Consider the following 22773-nt stretch of genomic DNA (forward strand, 5'->3'; position numbering starts at 1 on the left):
ACTGACTTATTACCTCAATTCCGTGCCGATACATTCTTCTCCTCTTTAATTCTTTCATTTTGAAAATTACTTGTCATCTCTAGCAAATTAAATAACAAAAAAATAATAATTTTTCGGGAAATGATTCAGTTCAACAGAATTAATTTTATGGAATGCGAAACATTTTTTCGGACTTCGTGAACGTTACCAGCGTCAGATAAAACCCGTCCTTACTTGGTCCTCCACCAGCTCGACCCGGCGCTTAAAAAAGCAACTGCTCTGCCCTCTACGACACCCCCTCCCCACGGAATAAGAATTCACCCAAAGAGCCGCAAACTGGACAAGGAGAGTAGGTGCGGTGGTGAGTTTGACGTCACACTCGTGTACTTCCGCCTCCCCCCGAGTGTTGTCGATCTCTCCCGAACGGGTCAATGTCTGAGGAGCGGAGGCATCGGAAAAATCTGTGTGGCCTGCGGTGTGCTGTTCCCGTGTACGAGAATCAACTTGGTTGAAAGGACATTTCGGATAACTCCCGAAGGAAGAAAAACGATAGCATCTATCGGTTGAATCGGTGTCACCGGAACCCCTCCTCCGTGACTAACGTCCCGACTGGGAGATTCCCCTTCCCTCCCCCGTGTCATAGTGTGCAGTGAAAACCCCCCGTGTGTGTCAAACGAAAAAGTGAATAAAAAGAAAAATTAACCGACACCTTTTTTCAACCAACGAATCCCGTTGGAGTCAAAAACAACGGATTTAGTGAGGTTCGTGACGCCGCCCACACGTCGTCAACGCCGTGAGGCCGTTCCGTCGCCCCCGCGGGAAAATGGTGTGCGCAATGTATACTGCAGCCACATCTCCACGAAATCAAGACTAAACCCCTTGAAATAATCAACCTCCATTTGCCAATTCCCCAGCACCTGGTGTGCCCGCAAGTGTTGAAAAAAAAAAAGGAGACGTCCTCGTTGGCCCCCTGAGACAGTCACCCTGGTGTTCTCTCATTCTCAAAAATTCCGAACAATAAATTCCGAAGTTACATGGAGAACAGAGAGATCGTCGACTGGTGGTGTGCTATATAATCCGTCGTGTCGTTTTGCCCGTGCGCGCCTCGTGTTACTACTCGCCGTTCTGAAAACGTCGGGTACAACTCCTCATTTTTTTTCTCCAACACACTCGAAAAAAGTAGTGAAGAAATTTTTCAATTTCGGAGCAATTGACTTCGTCGAGGAGTATTCACAAGTGATTAGTGGCATTGGTGATCAGGTGAATGAGTGCGAGTGGGTGGTATTTGGTAATTGGTGTGAGTAGTCGGTGAGGAGAGGGCGCAGGATTAAATCATAAAGACGGCAGCCACGACGACGAGGAAGAAGCGGGACGCATCATTGCCCCGTCAACATCGAGGGGCAGAATTGTTGATAAGTGGAGTTACCTGGTGGATAGGATTACCTGCGAGTGAGGGCCCAGGGGAGAGAGGCTCCAGGGGCGAGGATCTTTTTATCTGAGGATTTTTTTTTCTTTTTTTTTCTTTTTTTGTTCACGGGACAATTTATTTTGGGGGATTTTAATTACCGACTGAGTCTGAGCGTGCAAGAGGCGTTAATTGAGACATTGGAGCAATGTGATATTGGTTGTCATTGATGTTCGTGACGTTTATCACGGGGAGAGTGCACAGTTAATATTTTTGGAGGGAGGAGAGTGAGGTGTTGCCTTTTGGTGAGGATCCAGTGGATTTGGGAGAGGATTTTTGGGAGTTCGCTCCAGGGGGACTCACGGGGAGCTTTTTTGGGAATTTGGGGGCACAGTGTGAGGGGAGGTTTTGAGGTGGTGGCGGCTCAGGTGCCGGCTAAGGTGGAGGTGGCTGGCGATTTATCATGAGCGGCCGTCCGAGGACCACTTCGTTTGCCGAGGGCACCAAGCCCCCCGCTAATCCGCCCCTGGGTGGCATGAAGATCAGCAGTGAGTAGTGCTATGGATTATTAGGTCTATTTCATAACCTAGAATTTTTTTGTGAGGGGTTTGTGGCTTCGTTGGGGTGCTATCGGTGGGAGAGGTGTTTGGGAAGGTTGAGAGGGATTTCGGGGCCTGGGAGGATCGTCAGAGGTTGAGGGTTTAGGAGGGCTCGCTCCGTGGAAAATGTGGAGCTATTGGGGATTTGTGAAGTGATTCGACAGAATGAATCTAGTTGAAGGTGAGTTTTGGGAGGTCCCGGGGTTTGGCGGAGGTCGGGCTGATTTTTCGGAATTAAACTTGGATTCTCCAAAACTCCGAAACCGCAGAGTGAAATGCAATATTTTTCCTCCTCGTATTTACAACTGTTTTTGGGGCTTCCGAAGGAGACGTGACTCAGCCCGATTGCTCTATTGGTTCAGCAGATATTAATGATTTACGAGTGTCACTTTTTGGAAACATTCGAAAGACAAATTCTGGTAAATTACAACGCATTTTAATTTTGGGTTTTCCATTTTATGTGGGTCTCTCTTCACTCCACAAAAAAGATCTGAACATAATTGCTATTATTTCTCTCAAGTCTCTCGATATTTCCAAAAAAATCATCACAAATTCATCTTCAACTCCACAATAATCCCTCAAAGACTTCAACTTCAATGAAATGTTTGAAAATTCTGAGGATACCTCAAAACTTCATTAATAACTCTCTCGTAGTTCCCGATCTCCTCTACAAAAAATTCTCCCAATCCAACCTCACTTTTTCTGGGAAATCCCCCAGAATATCCTCAAAAACCGAGGATGAGCTGACTCAGGAAATGTCATCAACGAAAATTACTTAATTTCACTCCGTTCCAACGACTGTTTCCTCAGCAGTCGCATACTGTTATTTTCCATAATTTCATTGTAAAAAAAATAATTAATATTCATTTTGGATTGAACGTGAGGGGCTGAACAAACCCCCTCCACTCAAACGCCCCTTTGGCAAACCCACGTCCCTGAACTGGTACGCGAACGTCACGTCAGTTAACTCTTACGACACTTTATAAATAAATCTTTTTATTTTTGAGTGCACATCGACGCACTTCATTAGCTGCATCTCTATTTCTAATCGATGCATGGGGCAGTGTCTTTGACTTTTCATTTTTATCATTCGTGAGTGAATGATATTTGTTATCTATCAGGAAAAATCATCGTCCATTTATGCTGACGAGGGCTAAATTCGTGATTGGTGTTGCAGTGCGTGGCATTGCACATTTAATCCGTTAAAATTGTCTGTTAAATTTTGTCAATTTCTTTTTGGCGATTTTGTTTTTTTTTCTCCTCGACATTTCCATTTTTGTAGTTATCAGCAGTGAAACTCGTGGTGCGCCCGCGCTCGCGCCAGCGCATTTACTTATTTTATAATCCACTTGACGACTGTCTAAAAAATCCTACGTCTCATCGTACTGATCACTATGGTAATCGCATTCACTCGGCCTGTCGATTGTGAATTTACGCACTTGAATGATGGCGAGATCGTCGGGTCATTTTAATCATCAATTTTACCTCAGGTTGATACCATTGTTTATCGATCCAGTCAGATGTGGTGGAGTTTATTGCTATTGGTCACGTATGGCCTGGAGTTACGTTCTTCCGGTGTGTCCACTGGGATTTGAGGAAGGGGAGGAAAACATTTTTCAGGGGTCATTTCTTGGTGGAATAGCAGCGGTCAAAATTGTCACGGCGCGGAGAGACATACTCAAGAAAAATGACATATATTCTCCTTAAGTCCGGTTGTAGGAAACTTTCCAAAACCGTCATGGACGTTTTCCTGAACTTTTTGCAATTTTCATCTGATTCGATGTCGTAATCTGGGACCGAGGGTAATTTGTACTGAGCATTTCCCTCCGTGGGAAATGAAAAGAAATTTCTCACAAAAATATTCTGTGATAATTAATATTTTTTGGATCTTTCAAATGTGGGTATTATCTTCTTAAGAAATCAAAACTTAAACAGAGCGTAAATATAATTCAATACTTAATAAATCAATAATCAATAAATTGTCAATGGCCTTCTTGGAATCTCCACAAAATCAAAATTGAGAATGTAAAAATTTAAAATTGACTCCTGCAAGATAAAACTGAAGCAAAATAAATAAACATCCCCGAGTTTATTTACCTTGGCTCTGCCTCAATCCCTCTGCTCCCCAACAGAAACCTCACGAAAACAAAAAAAAAAAACAAAAACGAAAATCCAAAAATCCCCAAATTCAGTCCACAACTCGGGTAGCCCTGGACATGAATAAACAAAGCGGGACAAATTGATGAATAAGTTAGATGTCAAACGTCGTGAACAACACGAATATACTCTCGACATTGACGTGCTTCACCCGTAATCATCCGAATCCTTATGAGCTTCCACACAAATCTCGTAATTTTAAATTCCTCAAAATAACATTAAACTCTCTATTGTTAGACCTCATTATTTCCTATCGACTGTTTTTGTTCTCAATATTTAAACAATCGTGAATTATCGTGTGTCTCTTAAGCGTTATTTTCAATGGGTGGTATGACGTTGGCTGCAGGTAGGGATGGAAGCAAAGTTACAACTGTCGTGGCCACACCTGGTGCTAGGCCAGATCTTCCACAGGAGGTTGCCTACACCGATACTAAGGTCATTGGCAATGGCAGCTTCGGTGTCGTTTATCAGGCCAAACTGTGCGATACTGGTGAGATGGTGGCAATCAAAAAAGTCCTTCAGGATAAGAGGTTCAAGGTTTGTACCAATGACTTCTATTTATTATTTTAATTGAATACTTTTAACAATGTTAATCAATTAATCCAGACATGAATTAGTTCCAATGATTTTTCGGGGTAAAATACAACTTCTGATTATAATTCTGATTGTAAATGGACTGACCATAATTTTCCTCACATGTCGTAAATAGTCATGGAATGAGCGATAAGAAGAGACTATTTCTCATATTCATGAAGCGGTTGAATGAATCATCATCTCAGTACACCCCACATTGAGTGAAATAATACAAGTCTAATGGAAAATTATTTTATTTACCATTTCAGAATAGAGAACTCCAAATAATGCGACGACTTGAGCATTGTAACATCGTGAAACTCAAATACTTCTTCTACTCGAGCGGTGATAAGGTAATTTAAATAAATTAATCCAATTATTACCTGAACACAACTTAGTTTACGATTGCATGGGAAAGTGGTAGAACAATAGAGTGAAGTCCACTTGAATAATATTTATTGGAGGATATCAAATTTTGCGGTTGAAAAAAAAATTATTCGGAAATGCTCAATTAAATACAGCATCTAAAATCTTTGAGCAAAAAATCTTCACAAGCGTAGCTATATATCTTCGTCTTGTCGTACCACACCTCCACTCAATCATTAGACATAATTGTTCCCTCGTGAATGATCTATTGTCTAGCGTAGTCAATACGTTAATGATCAATTGAAATTTATCAATTTCCATGCACGACGATGATTGTTTCAACCACGTGGATAATCTAGCACTCATTGCAATTGATCCATAGGAATTAGTGAAAACAAAGGATATGTTACGAGACTGTTAGATTAATGCATGCACTATTGTTGTTTTGTCCTTTCGTAGAACATCTTAAATGCGACTAATGCAGTTTTTCATGTGTCCGTAAGTTGGAGACCGTACTAGTTGGAGCTAGTTATTTTTCGGTTTTCGTATTTATGAGTGAATTTTACCCATTCCCTTTGTCAGCAATCATCTCTATAGCCTCGTGTGCTTGAGTTTTTTCATTGCTATGGAGAAAGTAGAAGCTCAGGCGCTACATTTTTTTTTTGAGTGGAGGAGAGAATGGAAGTGGGACGAGATGAATGGCCAGGGGAAGTGCAGGGGTGGCTTTGGTAGAATTCATTCATAGTCCTAGTCTTTTCCTGAAGGATTATTCGCCATCGTTGAACATCGAATGTGTGATAGTCTTCTCATCGTAATGCAGTTGGACGATTCAGTTGGCAAGCGGGAAATGGTGGGCGATGAGTCAGTTACGAATTCTTAATAATTAGTTCAATTCCTGTGTCATTCTGTGGTTTTTCTATTTTCTTATTTTAAATTATTTTTATTTCAAGGATAGTTCTTTCAATCTATTGCCATTGATTAATAAATCTTGATGTTCTCCAAAGATTTTTTCAATTTGTCTCGTTTCTCTTGTGATGAAAGAATGAAACAGCGTCAATGCAGTAAATTATTTTCTGTAGAAAGATATCAGAAGAAATCCAACAGAAGTTTCCAATAAATTCGTAAAATTCTTTTATGAAACTTTATCGTACGTGACTTCAGTCTCCGCCCATTCGTTATACCACTTGGCAACTGAATTCTTTGATAAATTTGTGTCGAAAATGTAATCGTTAATGGGGTTTCTTCGTGGCATTTGCTTTTAGAAGGATGAAGTCTATCTCAATCTCGTGTTGGAGTACATACCTGAAACGGTGTACAAAGTTGCACGGCACTACAGCAAGAGCAAGCAGACGATACCGCTGAGCTTCATCAAAGTGAGTATTCAAAGAACTCCGAGAACAATTTATTAACATCTACCATCATGGGGGTAGCTTTTCAGGGAATAAAAATAACCGGGCAAGTACTCAACGTTCTTTACTGATTATTATTTTTTTGTCGAGTTTAATTTTAGAATTCGTTATTGTGGAGCTCAATGGGGAATTATAAAGTTTCTGATTGAAATATTACATCTAGGTCATTAGATCCGCTTGTTAATGACCGATTTTATGAGGATTTGAGGTCTAGGTAATTATCTTTCGATCGTGATTTTGTTTATTGGTATTTTGATAATCTGAAATCATTCCTAATTGCTTTTCAGATTTATGTAGCTTTGGAACCTTGAAATATCATCATTTCTCGATTTAAAAACATTGAGAAAAGCTGAACATTTTTTATATCCGTTTTTGAGTAACGAATAATCATTTTTTTTATCGTACAATCAGAATTTTCGGGCCCCCTACCGTGATATACAATTCTCTGGGAACTCTGTTATGTTTTATGTCATGAGACTTTGGATCATGATTAGATTATGAAAAATGAAACTCATTAAAAATTCCAAGTGTTTTAACAACTAATCAACAAGCCATTTTAATGAAGCCATTGAAATTCCTAATGATCACGTGGGTGTAACTGATCGCTAATGCAATAATTTTACCTTTCAGTTATACATGTACCAACTGTTCCGTTCTCTGGCATACATTCATTCGCTAGGCATCTGTCACAGGGACATTAAACCCCAGAATCTTCTACTTGATCCGGAGACTGGGGTTCTCAAGCTCTGTGACTTTGGATCAGCCAAACATCTCATTCGTGGCGAACCAAATGTATCTTACATATGCAGTCGCTATTATCGGGCACCTGAATTAATCTTCGGGGCTATCGATTATACCACCAAAATTGGTAAGACGGCACACCGGAAAATAAAGAATTCGAGATGGAATTGATAATAAAATTGATTTCGGTTGATTAAAGTATTATTTTGCGGTCATTTAATCACGAAAATGTTCATTTATTCATGAATTATTGATTATTCTAGATGTATGGAGTGCCGGTTGTGTATTGGCTGAGTTGCTACTCGGTCAGCCCATATTCCCTGGTGACAGTGGGGTCGATCAGCTCGTTGAAATCATCAAAGTACTCGGCACACCGACACGTGATCAGATCAGGGAAATGAATCCCAATTATACGGAGTTCAAATTTCCACAGATCAAGTCACACCCATGGCAAAAGGTATATCTTGTTTTGCTTTAGATTGTTTTTTTGTTTGGGGAGTGAGAAGATGGATTTCAGTGAGGAATTCATCTTAGGCGTGAATTTGAAAAAGACTTGAAACAGTCGAAAACATGTCGACTAAGTGAATAATCACTCGTCACGTCGATGATCCAATACTTTATTAACGAAATACGAAGAATCGATTTGAACTGAATCCCGTTTTCTCCAGGCAACTCGATACCCCAGATATTTTCTCGAGTATTATTAGATCGCCTACATAATCTTACCCTTGATGATAAGACTGAAAAAATCCATCTCCTCCACTCTATTGCAGATATCTGATCACATTGTCACTTGTAAAATCATCACCGAAGACCTGACGTAACCGCAGATAGTTTAAAATTTTTTTTTCAATTTTTTTTTATTCGCATGACGATCAAACTATTCGCCTATTCTTCTCGTGATTACAGTGTATGCTCCAACGAATGAGCTCAGCAAAGTGTACCACAAAGCACCAAAAAATTAGAGTAAGTGATTTCTCTTGGAACATGTGCTGCAAATTGCTGTCTCGGATTTTTCTCTCTTTTTACGTTTTTTTTCATTCTTTTCATTTTTTCTCCTGTATTTTATCCCTCCGCGGACTCACAGATTTCAATTTAATAGTGAAATAGTGAAAAAAGGATCAGATACTTTGAACTTAATTAAATTGGATTGAGAATAATTTTTTACTGGAATTAACTCCCTCTTTTGCAACTTCACAATAATTTTTGTTGTTTTTTATAACTTGAAGAGGTTATTTACAGCGAAAAAAAATATTTCGGCTATTTCACCATTAAATCCATAATTTCTCCTTTTCTTTTGATAATGACGAGATGAATCAAACGTTTTTGAACAAAATCCCGTTTTTTACTAGCTCGCCATTCATAAAACCGTCTAACACGACTAACAAAATCATCGTAATTATTTTGATCACCATTCTCATGGCAAGATTTACCCGAGAGCCTTTGCAGAGACAATCACTTACTCTAATGAACTTAAATGAGACATAATGACAACAAAATATCCAAGAGAGTTCACAAAAAATTTCAGATGTTGAATTGAACGACTTGAATACCAGGCTAATGAGCTTTGAACTCATCTGACCTCATACAATGCATATTTCACAATTACCATTGCGATTATTTGAGTGGATTTAGCTGTATCCATGGATGATACTGAGGAGATCCTAGGATTTTTTTTATTTATATGCGAATTAACCCTTACATTCCTCTTGGCTCATTGAGTGGAACAGATTTTAATGGATGATTAAACATGAAGTGAAGATAGTGACGATGATTCCCGGAATTATCTGGGTGGTTTCACATTCATGAATGTTTCATGAAGAGAAAAATATTGGAGAAATTTTTCTTGGGGGATTCTAGTGGAGGCGGAGTCTAGTTAGAGGCTAGAGAACCACTAGTCATTTTCAAGGAAGTCCCATATTATTAGGGAGGTCCAATCCTCGGAAAAATATTTTATAAACTAGGATCTCCTCCCACCCCACTAGTACTCAACCCGCCACCAAAAAATTGATTTAAGCTGTCTAAACTCCAGGTATTTCGTGCCCGAACACCCCCAGAAGCAATGGAACTTGTAGCCCGTCTCCTGGAATACACTCCACCCCTGCGAATAACTCCCCTAGCAGCCTGTGCCCATCCATTCTTCAATGAGCTACGAGAACAAGGCACCCTCCTACCAAGTGGACGTGAACTACCTCCACTATTTAATTTCACCGAGCACGAGTTACGTATTCAACCAAATTTAAATGCAATTTTAATCCCAAAATACATGCAAACAGCAGAGACAACAACTGAGGGACAATCGACAGCTGAGCCAACGAGTACAGCTGCTGGTGGTAGTGGTAATACAACCGATAGTAACGTCAATACGACATCGCCCTCCGTCACACAAAATACCGATCCTAATCAATCGACCATGGCCTAAGGGGGCCGCAATGAAAAAAAAAAACAAAAATGAAAACAATTTAATTTACTTCATTTCGATGAATTAATCCCAATAAAGAGCAAGAGAATTCATAATTTTGCATCGAGAATGCCCCATTGTAAATTGAACTCAACACCCTAGATCAATGCCAGCTGTCATTGAATTGAGTCGATAATTCTGTAATCGAGATGATTAAAAAAAAAATCTCCTAGTTCATTAGGAATAGCGGTCGGGACAGCAATCGATCAGTTTCGCCTCCAAGTACCCCAACAGACTCAACATCAGCACTTGATCGAAGGGTTGAATTCAGTGTATATAATAGAAAGAACAGGTTCGTTCTGGAGGCCTCTGATGGTTATATTATCCTAAGGAATCTTGGTTAAAAATGTAACGTAAAAAATTTAATGAAAAAAAAAAACAACATGTGTGGTAGCGAGTTAGGATTCGCTTGCATCGTCTTTTTATCGAATTTAGCTTCTTGAACGGGTGCTGGACGTTTTGATTATTGGAACACGTGGGCCATCAGGATTGCTGGGGGGAGGGAGGAGGGGGGGAGACTTGATAGCAACAAAAAATTGATGCAGAAAAATTGTTTAAAATGTGTGGACTAATAATTGAATTTCTTTTTCATTAAACTGACAGCCAATTTCGTTTCTATTGGTGTCAACATTTCGGCAAATGTATTTCCAAAATATTCATAATATTCTTCAGTTTTTTCAAACAATAAAAATTCGAGAAATGGGTAAATCATAGCTGTGATTTCACACATTTCTTGAGAGTTTTTTGAAGATAAAAATCTAGCTTTAACGTTCAGGACTCTGAACAATTTTTGAGAAATCATTTTGGCGCATTATTCGTTCTTATTAATGTTAAAAATTTACAGTCGTCTCCTCTTGAATAATAATCTTACATCAATCTATTAAACGTCCCTAGAGCATTGATTCGCTGTTCCACAAACGTTCAAATCGCTATTAATACTTTGTTATAGTCGAGTGTATTATTATTAATTATTATTTTATTATGATTTATTTTTCTTTTCTTGTAATAAATGTGAGAATCTAGAGGTCGCGATTATTTTTCTAATTGTCCAGTGTTTTATGTTTAATTCACGTAAAACGTTCTTTTTTTTCGATGTGAAAGGTTCATGAAAGTTGGGAATAACTAATTTACTATGGGAGGGAAGAAAAGAAACAAAGACGTCGTACCTAGATTAATGCTCCATTGGCCTTTTATATATAGTAAAAGAATCATTAAATCGAAATATTAAAGAATTAATAATGCGTTTAGAATTGTCGTAATCCAATGAAAATTATTTAAGTGAGTACGAGATGATTATTTTACTGACTGAGATAGAATGTACACAGTGGGTAGCATATTTGTTGTGCGATATCATTGCCTCGCATAATTGTTATATTTTTTTCTCAATATTTTTTTCAATTTCTGGACATATATAAGAGGCTGTTGTGGAGAACAGCAGGAAATTAGATCGATTTAAATAAAATGCCTTTAACATTAATTATTTGTATATTTAAATATTAATTATTGACGAGAAATTTAATGGTAATAACACCAGTTGTAAGTTTATAAGCGATTTTATTTTTTCTTTCTCTCCATTTTTTTATTCTCTTCTTAGGAAACTCTAATTCATTAAATCAAATGCTCTCATCAATTTGCAATATTTTTTCGATGTCTCGCTGTTGTTTTTTTCTGTCATTTTGATCGGAAAATCTAGCACGTCATTAACACATATCATCTATTATTCGAGGTAGATTTGAATTTACCGGAATTGGAGATGTTTTCTTTTGTTTTAGGATTCATGTGAATATTTATCACTTACAATAAATCTTCGAAAGTATGTTTTTTAGTTTATATATTTTTTTGTCTCTTAATTATCTGTTCTTCATGTTTTTAGACAATTGTTTGGATTTTTGGGTGAACGTGTGCAACGGTTTGACCTGAGAGATAAAAGGACGATGCAATTAAGTAAATTAGGTGGCGAAATCGAAATTCTGTACAGATTAAAGATTTGATGGAGGCTATGCTGCGACACCATCCACATCCCAATTCTACATTTGTTCGTTACTAGTGGAGTTTGATGATACGAGGGGTGAAGTGGGGAAATATTTTGACGCTCGAGAGAGATGGCTAATTTTTTCAAGAGACCTTTATTGCAAAGCCCATACAAAGCTGCAAAAAGGGTGTCTCAAAGGTAGGTAAAATCGTCATTGCTCTTGGGTTCCGAGATATTTTTTGGAAACTTAATTAACAGGGGAATTGATCCTCTTGTTTTACCACTTCACTGCTGATGATTGTTGCACCCAGATGATGGTTGGATGAACAGCAGATCTTAAGGATATTCTCTATTAAAAGAATTACGTTGCGTCTTGCACGCTGACATGCAGTAAAAATACCACTGATGCGTTCCACGTACGTACTATAGCCGAGAGGTATTCAGGAAATAATTGAATTCATTCATCGAAAATATTCAATTTTCGTCATCTTGTCTTGTTAACTTATCTCACTAACGAATGATTTACGTGAAAATTTCCCTGAACATTTCTTGTAGCTCATGGAATACTCGTTAAAAAAGTCTTATAATATTTTTCCCTAAAATCATTAGTTCCACGAATTTATTCACGTGGAATTTTCAGTGTAAAATTTCCAGTCAGAGTGCAAGACTCCCGAGAACCCTTTAATTTCAATAAACCGTATCTTCCTCAAAGTACTAAAACCATTTGACATGTTATTCCTCGAGCACTCGCTTTCACTATAAACAAGAATCCAAAAACCCCCCAATTTTCGAAGTAATGGATGAATGCTTCATTTCCCAAAGAGAAAAAAATACCGGAGAGCGTTTTTACACACTTCTAGAGAGCAATGTAATTCGAGAAACAGCACGCTTTCATAGTTTTCACTTTTTCATAAATCCAAAAAGCTAGAGAATATTAAAAAATATATATAAAGCGTTGTATTAAAGAGAAAAAAATATTGATACGAAAAAATTGTTTATACGGTACATCTCAATCATGTACATTCGGCGATTGTGCCTGTTGCTGCAGTGTTGATTAAACTACTTCAAGTGAAAAAAATTCAGCGTGAGGAGAAAATTTCCTAATTTGCATGATGATCGTGATGCAGGTTGCATTAATGCTCGTTATTGATCGTAATTAGTGAGCAAGACATTCGGATTCATGCAAAAGCACGTTTGAATCCAGAAACTCAAATGATGAAATTGTCAGTTAGACGAGAGACGCTCATACGCAATTGTGCGCTTGCTAATGCAGTGGCTTTCCCTATAAAATTAAAAAGGAAAAAGTAAATGAAATTGTCATTCCAGATGTCCAGTCTCGTAATGTCATTATAGAACATTCATCGGTGGAGAGGGGGGATGAGGAGTATTAATTTTACTTGAACTGATCTTTGGTGAATGAGGCCTGAGAAAATAGTTGTCAAATGAGTCCTGATTCATTCAATTAATAAAAAAAGAATTTTCCCCTTAACGAAAACGAGTAAAACTGCCCATCTCCAATTCTCCAGATGAAACAAATCGTTTCAGCCTAAAAAACAAAATAACATTTGTCCCGACTCAGAAATATTCTTCAAAAACTATTCAAGTAACGTAGACGCTCATTCACCCTCTTCCCTCAATCATCTAATTCTCACCCCACGACAACTAAACTAATGAAAGAAAATAGTATAATTAACAGTCCTCGATGAGGACGCCCCTGAAACCAAGTACGAGTCGACACAAAAAAGCTCGTGTCAGAGAGATAAATTTCAGTGTAAAACCTCGTAATGTTGATTTGTGAATGTACTATACTAGGAAAAATTGTTTAATACATTGCACTGCACTGTCATTATGGCGCAGGCTAATAATGATATAAAGAAATAAAAATGATAAACAAGAGATAAGGAAGACGAAGCGATGTGAAACACTAGACGTATAATGATACTATCAGTAAAAATTTAAATCTATGGAGAAGAAATAACTACAGAATTCTTTTTATTTCCTTTCGCTGGTGCATTAAAAAAATATAAAAATGGGATAACTGAGTGTAAACGAGGATTTTTGTGGATGTGTGAGTGGTACTAGATGCGCTGTATGATGAAGGTCGTTTCAGTGTTGGGAGACACAAAGAGAAGAATCTAAAAAAATCATGGGAACGTGGAAATTAAGTGGAAGGAGAAATTAAATAAAATTAAATAAATGAACGAAGACGCGTATACATACATATATGTATGTAATATATGATAAATTGAAAGAAACATGTATATGAATATGTATATGTATGTATAATTATATGAATTACACATTATACGATAATTGTAGCAATTATATCATCATATTATAAATGTATTGACACGAGAGTTGGCCGTTCTATGATAACAAGATGAATATGAAATTCGAGTCTCGGACGAGCCATATTATACTACTGTACATTTTTGTGGTTTATTTAACAATAAAAACATTAACAATTAATGGGTTTATTCTGTAAAACAATAGTACTCTGCGTATTTTTTTTATTGCAAATATTTTTTTCAGCGTAGAAGAAAAAGTCAATGGAAAAGCTCAGAGAATTCCATAAAAAAATCTATTGTTATTGAAAAATGCTGTCTGAAAAATTCCTGTGCATGAATTCGGCGTTTTGAATTTTTGTGATCACACAGAGATTAGTTTTATCGACTTGGACATCTGCTGTTGAAGTTACCAAGCTTGTAGAAGGGAGCCCTAACCTCAGAAGTGACAAACAAATTTCAGTTGTTCGATTTTTCGCTAATTCACGCTGGCTGCGGTGTTTTGGGACTCAACGTTGATTTTAGTTGTTTTGTAGAGCAAAATGAGTTCTATTGGTACTGGGGTGAGTATTTTACCTCGTTTACTTTGATATGATTTAATGAACAAATGCGTGGAATTACAACGAAAGATTATTTTCTGAGAATTGTCAAGTTAACCTGTTTGAGTTTGGATAATTTTCTATAATTCACTTCAACGAAAGCTTTTTTATTTATAAAGGCCATTTTCCTTTCTTTCTAATTCACAAGACCAAAAATGTAATTATAAATAATCGTGGCGGAGAAATTTGGAGCCACAACATCTACACAACAATTATTACAAGAAAATCATTCTCCGGAAAATTTTCAAAGCATTTTTTATTGAATATTTTCGTACGGAGAGAATGAGAAAAAGTTGATTTCTTACAGTACGATCTCTCAGCATCCCAGTTCTCTCCAGATGGTCGAGTATTTCAAGTGGAATACGCTCAGAAAGCAGTGGAAAACAGCGGGTAATTACTACATCAAATACTCCATAAGTACCCCAAAAGAAAAAAAACCTCAAAGTCAATTTCGTATCCTCTGACGAATAGTTAATTAGTCACTTGGAAGTTAAGTAAATGCGATTACCAACACTGCTCGTCATTACGGTGGGTTAAATCCTCCGTAAATGCTAAATTCCTGAATAAATGTGGCTTTCATTCCCGGGATTGGTGTTCTGTTCGGACGGCATCGTCCATGAGTGAACTAACCGCCAAATTTTTCCCTAAAATCTCAGATGGACTTTCCAAGTTGGAGATGCGTTGACTTGTCCTCTTTCACTCCTTTTGCACAGACTTCTTTTTTTTTTAGGACTGTAATTGGTCTCCGCGGGAAAGATGGAGTGGTGTTTGCAGTGGAGAAGCTGGTGACATCGAAGCTTTATGAACCCGGGGCAAATAAGAGAATCTTTAACATCGATGAGCATGTGGGTATGTCTGTCTCAGGTCTGATCTCAGATGCCAGACAAATAGCGGAGATAGCGAGATCGGAAGCCGCCAGCTACCGTTCACAATACGGAGTTGGCATTCCCGTGAAATACCTGAACGAGAGAGTGGCTATGTACATGCACGCCTACACCCTTTATTCAGCAGTGAGACCCTACGGTTGTTCCGTGATTCTCGGTGCTTACGAGACTGATGGCCCTGCTATGTATATGATTGATCCGTCCGGAGTGTCCTACGGATATTTCGGCTGCGCCGTTGGCAAAGCCAAGCAGTCTGCCAAGACTGAAATTGAGAAGCTCAAGTTGGCTGACATGACGTGCAGGGAACTCGTCAAGGAAGCTGCACGAATTATTTACCTCGTACATGATGAGCTTAAGGACAAGCAATTTGAACTGGAGATGAGCTGGGTGGGAGCACACACTAATGGCAAACACGAGCGCATTCCACATGAAATCAAAACAGAGGCTGAAGCCAAAGCTCGTCAAGCCATGGCCGAAGACTCTGACAGCGATACCGAGGATATGTAGAGGATTTATTCAGTTAATGGTTTTTTTTAAATAATTATTGTACTGTAAACGACAAGTTTTTTCGGATTAAAATGTGATGATTGGAGAGGAATCGCCGGAGGTTGATTTTTTTTCAGACGATATCTAGCTACCCTGTCACAAAAAATGTATAATTTCCCATTTTAATGAATACGAATTACGAAAGCTTCGATTTAGAAGTGGGAAACAAGAGAATGAGGCCAAAGATGAGGATCAGGGCCAACTACAGCTTGCTTTAAATGATTATAGCGTGTAAACGAAAAGTTTTGTTGAATGAAATGAGGATCGGAAGAGGGGAATCGAATTTTTATTTAGATTTTTTCATGGGGTTGGCCAGGGCTTTCGTTAGAGGCATTTTCGCCTCTTCAGTTTAATTAAATGCGTTGACGTTTGATCTGCAACGAGTTTCAGGGATAACAAGCATCATCCATTAATCTCGTTAAACCGGCTCAACTCTTTTTGATGTAACAATTGGATGATGTTATTTCCGAAGCATCAATGCGATATGAAGATTCTGGAATTTTTGATTGGCCAGGCGATTAAATTACCGGAAATCAATATTTCAAGCATCAATAGAAGCGAAGCGTAGCGTGTTGGATTTTTTAACTTAATGATGACTGGTTATTTCGGCGAAAAGGCTTACTAGATTTTTCATTGAAGTTTTTTTTGATTTGCTATTTCGCGTAACAGGTTTCCCATGTTCTTATTCCTCTTGTCTTTTTGAAAGAAATTCAAAAATCTAAAAATTCGAGTGCCATTATTTTTTAAGGGAATGGATCAAAATTGATCAAAATTGTTTGCATACCCTCAACTCCACAAGTCTCGAATGTCTCCAAAAGTCCCAGAATCCAATGTCCTGAAATTTCCTCTGCAATGGTTCATCATGAAAATAATTTCAACTCAAAATGAAATAAACTCGTTTTTCTTTGGTAGAATTTCGACCATTTCATCTCGGGATCGTCCCCAATCCTCCTCTCACCTCGTCCCTTTTCACAGAGTACCCGGGGCATTTGAACAAAAAGCGATTCACGCTGTAAATGCGCATGCCGAATAAAATCCACCCCGAAGCCTTCAAAAGCCGGTATATAAGGGGGTGAAACTTTCAAAGACAGGAACCAGCCAGACGCGCTTCACGCGGCACCACGAAATCGCGGTCACCAAGTATCGAATTAAAAAATTGTAAAAATATTTTTCTACACATTTTTATAATAAACCAAAATTATGGACAACGAAACGCCAATGTCAAAAAGTTTGAGTAGTGAGGCGGCCACGGGGGTGGCGGTTGTTCTAAGTGCAATTGGATTTTGTGGCTTTACGTTTAATCTACTGGTTGTAATAATCATTATAAGTGATTACCACCATCTCTGGACCCCGGTTAACGTTATACTTTGGAACTTAGCGGTACGTGATTGCGTGCAAGTTTGCAATTGTGCTTCAATCGTCATTAATATGTTCAATTCATGATGTTTAAGTGAGACAGCCCCTGGAGTTCAATTGGTTTCCGAGTAATTGATTTCCTGAGCTTTTTAAGGAAACTAGTACCAGAGTGATTTTCCTTCCAATTTTTATTGATTTATTTTTATATTTAATTTAGATTAATTTCCAATAACCAATTTTTGCGGGTGTAATCGTAGACATTCTTATTATAATTAGAAGAGAGATGTCTGTGCTTTAATGTAGAATCTTCAATTAATTAGACTAATTTCACGGTGGCAACCCAGTGGAATTGATTTTCCCTTGTAATGAAAAAAAGCTCAAAAATCGTAAGACTTTGCAACCACATTTAATTGCAGGGATTGTTCTCCTGGATACCTTTACACGAAGAAGACGTGTTTTTCTCAATATTTTGTAGTTCGGTGATTTTTTGGTTGCGCTCTTCGGCAACCCACTAGCCCTCGTGTCGGCAGTGAAGGGCGGGTGGTACTGGAGCCACAGCACGTGCCTATGGTAAATATGCAGTTCAGCAATTCATGCACACACCCCAACGCAAATTATTTAGGTGTAGGCGAAAGTCTACGACGAATAACTGATTTTATTTTATTAATTTCAAAAGTAACTTTAACATTAAAAAATTACACGGGAAATTTGGTCCTAGAACCGGAGATTATTCAGATTGTCATTTTGGTTACCTCGAAGGGTCTTTGTTAATATTAGAAGACAATAAAATTCCAGTAGAACTTTTTACGAAATTCTCAGAGGTTTGGTCTATAAACTTTTTTAAAACACTGGATTTTTTCTCGATAATTGACAAATATTTCCTCAACACTTCTCTGTGCGCGGTGCACCTCAATCCTTAAATCATCGAGTAACCAAATACAGTGTCAGAATACTCCTCCTGCTCGTTAGATCCGGATATTAAATTGCACGAATCTATTGTTACCAATTATTGCTGCGACGTGAAATTTCATAGGTATGCCTGGATCATGTCTACCCTGGGCTTCGCCAGCATCGGAAATCTCACAATGATGGCACTCGAGAGATATCTTTTCGTCGTGAGGCCAATGTTCAGTGTGAACATAAAGTGGGTGATATTTTGTTAAAGTAAATTGTGTTCCCTATCACCCGACACCCACTCATATTCTCTGAGTTCTGTGACTGTGAATTTCAAAATCATTTCCGACCAATTTTTTTTCATCCTGTTCCACCACTTTACATCCCCCTGTCAATTATAAATACTCTCTGGACAACGAATTGCTCATGTATTTTTCAAGAACTGCCGTGATACTGAGTGGCTTTGTATGGGTGTACGCTGTCAGTCTTAGTTTGCCGCCCTTCTTTGGTTGGGGCAGTTATGGATACGAGCCGGGTAATGTATCATGCAGTGTTTCCTGGGAGGTCCATAATCCCGCGACGCACAGTGATACCTACATTGCATTCCTATTTTTTTTCGGAATGATTATACCTGTTATTTTGATAACGGCTAGTTACTTTGGGATTATCGCCACTCTGAAGAAAGTTAAAAAACGCACAGGTATTTATCATTTATTTTATTAATTTTCAAATATCGAGAACTTTTCTATTGTGATTCTACTCATCACTAGCAGATAAATATATGTATATTTTTCATACACAAATAGGAGCAGTTAAATACATTTTTAAAAACTAAATACTTTTTAAAGTATAAATTCCTCGTTATTCCGGAATTTTTCTCGTGTCATATTTCAAATTGTTCACCTCTCACGTTTTCCCTTTCCGTCTGTCTCCATTTGCTCTGGAATTCCCAGGCAATGATGAAAAATTGCTATCGCCGCGAGGCATTTGAATATTACAATTGAAAAAAAGCAGCAAAGTTTGTTATTGAGATGTAGAAATGTTTCACGTCTCGTCATTGTCGAGTCTCAACTCATTCTGAACAGATGTCGGGGGAAAATGTTCGGGTCGGTAGTTGAATTATTATGTTGTGGGAATTTCTGGAGCATGGGCACTCAACTTCGGTTCAGATAATCTCACATGAATATTCCGGAATATGAAGAGCATTGGGAGATACTGTCAAAAAAGTAATCTTTCACTTTTGAGCGATTCCGAAGGAAAAAGGCTTTGTGAGTGCCGCGGGCATCTCACCAAGACAAGTGTTCCAGCCCCGTTTGATCAAAGAATTCTATGATTACTTAACGTTGAACCGCTCTGGAATTCACTCACTCATGTACTTCAAAATTTGAGAGAAAAGCTAGCGAATTCTTTGAGAAATATTTCGAATCTCTACGAATTTTTTGCAAATTTCCGTTTTGTCTGCCCACATGAGGGGCTTTTTCACTTGCACCCACTCTCTGGCGGCTGATAAATCATCCAGCATTGTCTTGATCTGAATTATCTTCGATCACATATATATTGTTGATGGTGATGCGATGCCGGACAGCTATCGATAAAGTATTTTCATAAATTCACGTGGTTCACCCTCAGGCGTTCATAACATTGTTGACTACTTCACTGAAGTTGACTTTTACTACAATAGAAAAGTGCAGAAAATCCGCGGCACCGTAAACTTCATTCGTCCTACTTTTTGACACAACCACAAGAAGCCTTTTCCCTCGCCTGATTTGCAGACATACCGGTTTCAATGGACCATTCACTAGTGAATTTCCATAGACTTTTTTGGGAGAAAAATTTCACCTTACGAAGTTTATATTCAAGTTTTTCTCAATCGATCCACCACAATTTTTTTTATTCACAGTAACTGTTTAAAAATGTATTTCAGATTTTAATTTACGGTAATCATTTTTGGAGCAGTAAATAATAATGCATTTGAATAAAAAATATGCATGAATACTATGACATTTCATCACTTACCCGGTGCATCCGTTGAATGTCGCACGCAGTTCACATTGTGGTTCCACTCGATGCACTCCAATAATCCAAATAGCATAAAAAAATAAAAAATGTTCGGGTGCTGAGAACTGCACCGGACCATTCACCATCACATCATTGTTATTGAATTTTTCTCTCCCTGTAATGCGAGAATTTTCCGTGAATCTGATATTCACTGTGATGTAAAATTGATAATAATGCTTGAATTTCAATTAATCAAGTTATAGTTTATCTAGATGGAAATACTAGAGGGTGAATTGAGTCGGATGTTTTTTCGTTCAACTGGAAGATATCGGAGAAATTGCACTTTCGTTCATTCAATCAATAACAATTCTGTATCTCTTATTGATCAAATTTATTTATTGTATAAGTAAACAACAAACAGTTCTACATTATCCAATTTTATTTCGCTAAAAAAATCAGTCTCCTAGCCATTCGATTCACGCTAATTTTCCTCCTCAGGTGGTACACGAAGACGTGAAGTAAAAGTGACGAAAATGGTTGCACTAATGATTACGGCATTTCTCATTGCCTGGACACCATACGCAATACTGGCACTAGGAGCTCAATATTTCTACGTAAGTTAACAGCAATGAAATCGAGTTAAAGCCCATCAATAAGTTAATACCGCGAGCTGATCAGCATATTATTTCAGTTTCAACCATCACCGCTCATCGGTGTATTACCAAGTCTACTTGCAAAATCATCGATATGTTATAATCCAATTATTTACGCCGGTTTGAATGCCCAGTTCTCCCAGTCAGTTAAAAAATTACTGGGTATCAAGGAGGTCAGGGGCAGCAGGAGTAAGGGAGCTGTGAGCAGTCAAACGACTGGTATCGTTTTGACAACCAGAATCGAGAGAAATTGAACTCACGTTTGTCAACAGTTGTTAGTGATGAAGAACAAAGTTAATTGAGAATGTCGGGGCTTATCGTGTGTGAAAAAAAATCATTGAGGAATCTAGCTACAAGAATTATTCAAAATTCGAATTCTTCCAAATTTTTTGAGTAAATTAAAAAAAATGATACGGAAAAAGAATTCCAAAATTTTTTCGTTGTAAAAGTTGTCAAAGAATTCACTCAACTATTGAAACAAATTAATGAAATTTCCCATCGAATTCACTGAATTCTCTTTTTGATTTTTTATTGCACACGCAAATAAAAAAATTGAGAATGTCCTGTTTTGCCCCAGACGTTTGAGAGAAAGCGGATGGAGCCTTTTATTCGAGAAAATTTATTTTTGTAATTTTTCACGCGCTCCTGGGCCAAAAGAAGTCATTCGCATCTAGAAAACCATTTTATGTCTTTGTGACCACATTTGTGGCATTTGTTAAGAGAAATGAATGTCTTTGACTTGAAAAAAAAATTTTTAAATGTTAATGATAAAATGACATCGAAACCAGGAATATCGTCGCATCATCAGGTCTTCCAGTCTCTCAGATGTGGATTCATTTTACCGTGATAAACATTAACTGCTGTGAATAAAGTCAATAGGTTCTGAGAGACGTTATGGTTCAGTAGTCAAGTGGTAAACGTCAGAAATCTAATTTTTATTCATTAAACACCCAATTATCCCCGCAATAAATGGCCGTCGGAGGAAAAATTATGAGACATTTTTCATGGGAAATTTTCTTCTCTGCAGAGAAGGTCCTTTGATGTTTTTTCCCAAACTCCCTCATTTCCTTGTTAAGTGGAGGGCAATAACGAAAAAATTATTATCAACTCATTTTTTTTCAATCAGTTATTATCTCTTTAACGAGGGGCTCCACGTAAAAATGTCAAAGGGTCTTTTCAGAGAATTTGCTTTCCGCATCAAAAGCCGAGATAATTAAGATCTTGGGAATTCCGAATTTCACGAAAAAAGTAATGGGGAGTCTCAATTTCAGTCCAATTACTTCAATAATTTATAATTCCACTGAATTTTTAGGGGAATATTTAAAAGATTGGGAATTGACGGTTCAGAAGCTAATTTAAATGATTTTATTTTTCTAGTTATTCCAGGAAATTCCACAGGAATAATAAAAAATCAGTCCATCGGTTTCTTAAAGATTCGAAATCTCATTAAATTCGAAAGTAAAAGAATCCACTCTGCAAACAACAATTTAATAAATGAAAAAATAACGAAAGTGTTGAATCAACATTCATCACTGAGTGATTCATCACTTGAATACAGAATTGTGGGTGGACTATCCATCGCTCAATCATGCGAAAATATAACGGTACACCGTGTTTGACCATCCGACATTATTACGAGAGGTATCGTTGCCACTCCACCGAGATGTCCGCAATTTCACTCAGTCACCAGGTGTTTACTCTATATAGGTCCAACTACCAGTCTTTACACTCCACTGTCTCCATTGCCGTAACCCGTTTGTCATTCCAATCCGTATTTTCGCTTTTGCAAATACCGTTAATTAGTATTTTACGCAGGTACGGAATACCCCATTGTGCAACAGTACCAACGGAATTAGCGTATGCCTACGAAATAATAATCAATTGCGTTATTTACTG

General features: G+C 37.8%; 3 protein-coding genes across 6 annotated transcripts; all 3 read left to right on the forward strand.

The window, feature by feature from the left end:
- Window positions 1-365: 365 nt before the first annotated feature.
- LOC135163026 (glycogen synthase kinase-3 beta-like) lies at window positions 366-11506 on the forward strand. Of its 4 annotated transcripts, none has more exons than XM_064122140.1 (7): window positions 366-1932; window positions 4451-4677; window positions 4983-5066; window positions 6342-6452; window positions 7119-7356; window positions 7493-7686; window positions 9247-11506. In XM_064122140.1, the coding sequence occupies exons 1-7, from the start codon at window positions 1848-1850 to the stop codon at window positions 9649-9651; spliced, it is 1344 nt and encodes a 447-aa protein (XP_063978210.1). In that variant the 5' UTR covers window positions 366-1847; the 3' UTR covers window positions 9652-11506. The 4 variants fall into 4 exon arrangements, with proteins under 4 accessions (XP_063978210.1, XP_063978211.1, XP_063978213.1 ...); XM_064122141.1 differs by having other exon boundaries at window positions 369-1932; window positions 4487-4677; XM_064122143.1 differs by having other exon boundaries at window positions 375-1932; window positions 4487-4677; window positions 9262-11506.
- Window positions 11507-14350: 2844 nt separating this feature from the next.
- LOC135163037 (proteasome subunit alpha type-3) lies at window positions 14351-16028 on the forward strand. The gene is made up of 3 exons (XM_064122162.1): window positions 14351-14510; window positions 14854-14936; window positions 15277-16028. The coding sequence occupies exons 1-3, from the start codon at window positions 14490-14492 to the stop codon at window positions 15935-15937; spliced, it is 765 nt and encodes a 254-aa protein (XP_063978232.1). The 5' UTR covers window positions 14351-14489; the 3' UTR covers window positions 15938-16028.
- A 144-nt stretch (window positions 16029-16172) lies between these two features.
- On the forward strand, window positions 16173-22599 carry LOC135163033 (pinopsin-like). Its single transcript, XM_064122157.1, has 6 exons — window positions 16173-17356; window positions 17808-17902; window positions 18366-18476; window positions 18667-18926; window positions 20723-20838; window positions 20916-22599. Exons 1-6 carry the CDS (start codon window positions 17177-17179, stop codon window positions 21129-21131), a joined length of 978 nt encoding a protein of 325 aa, XP_063978227.1. The 5' UTR covers window positions 16173-17176; the 3' UTR covers window positions 21132-22599.
- The last annotated feature ends 174 nt before the right edge of the window (window positions 22600-22773 follow it).

This window comes from Diachasmimorpha longicaudata, chromosome 5 (genome assembly GCF_034640455.1).
Source record: "Diachasmimorpha longicaudata isolate KC_UGA_2023 chromosome 5, iyDiaLong2, whole genome shotgun sequence".
In the NCBI taxonomy this organism is placed as follows: domain Eukaryota; kingdom Metazoa; phylum Arthropoda; class Insecta; order Hymenoptera; family Braconidae; genus Diachasmimorpha; species Diachasmimorpha longicaudata.

What these genes read in the sequence shown, in the direction of transcription:
- LOC135163037 (XM_064122162.1), top strand. Translation starts at nt 14,490, where the DNA reads ATGAGTTCTATTGGTACTGGG. An exon ending in TGAGTTCTATTGGTACTGGG is followed by an intron (nt 14,511 to 14,853) that starts GTGAGTATTTTA and finishes GATTTCTTACAG; the next exon opens with TACGATCTCTCAGCATCCCA. An exon ending in AAAGCAGTGGAAAACAGCGG is followed by an intron (nt 14,937 to 15,276) that starts GTAATTACTACA and finishes TTTTTTTTTTAG; the next exon opens with GACTGTAATTGGTCTCCGCG.
- LOC135163026 (XM_064122140.1), top strand. Translation starts at nt 1,848, where the DNA reads ATGAGCGGCCGTCCGAGGACCACTTCGTTTGCCGAGGGCACCAAGCCC. An exon ending in TCTACTCGAGCGGTGATAAG is followed by an intron (nt 5,067 to 6,341) that starts GTAATTTAAATA and finishes ATTTGCTTTTAG; the next exon opens with AAGGATGAAGTCTATCTCAA. An exon ending in CGATTATACCACCAAAATTG is followed by an intron (nt 7,357 to 7,492) that starts GTAAGACGGCAC and finishes TGATTATTCTAG; the next exon opens with ATGTATGGAGTGCCGGTTGT.
- LOC135163033 (XM_064122157.1), top strand. Translation starts at nt 17,177, where the DNA reads ATGGACAACGAAACGCCAATGTCAAAAAGTTTGAGTAGTGAGGCGGCC. An exon ending in TTATACTTTGGAACTTAGCG is followed by an intron (nt 17,357 to 17,807) that starts GTACGTGATTGC and finishes AATATTTTGTAG; the next exon opens with TTCGGTGATTTTTTGGTTGC. An exon ending in AGCCACAGCACGTGCCTATG is followed by an intron (nt 17,903 to 18,365) that starts GTAAATATGCAG and finishes GAAATTTCATAG; the next exon opens with GTATGCCTGGATCATGTCTA.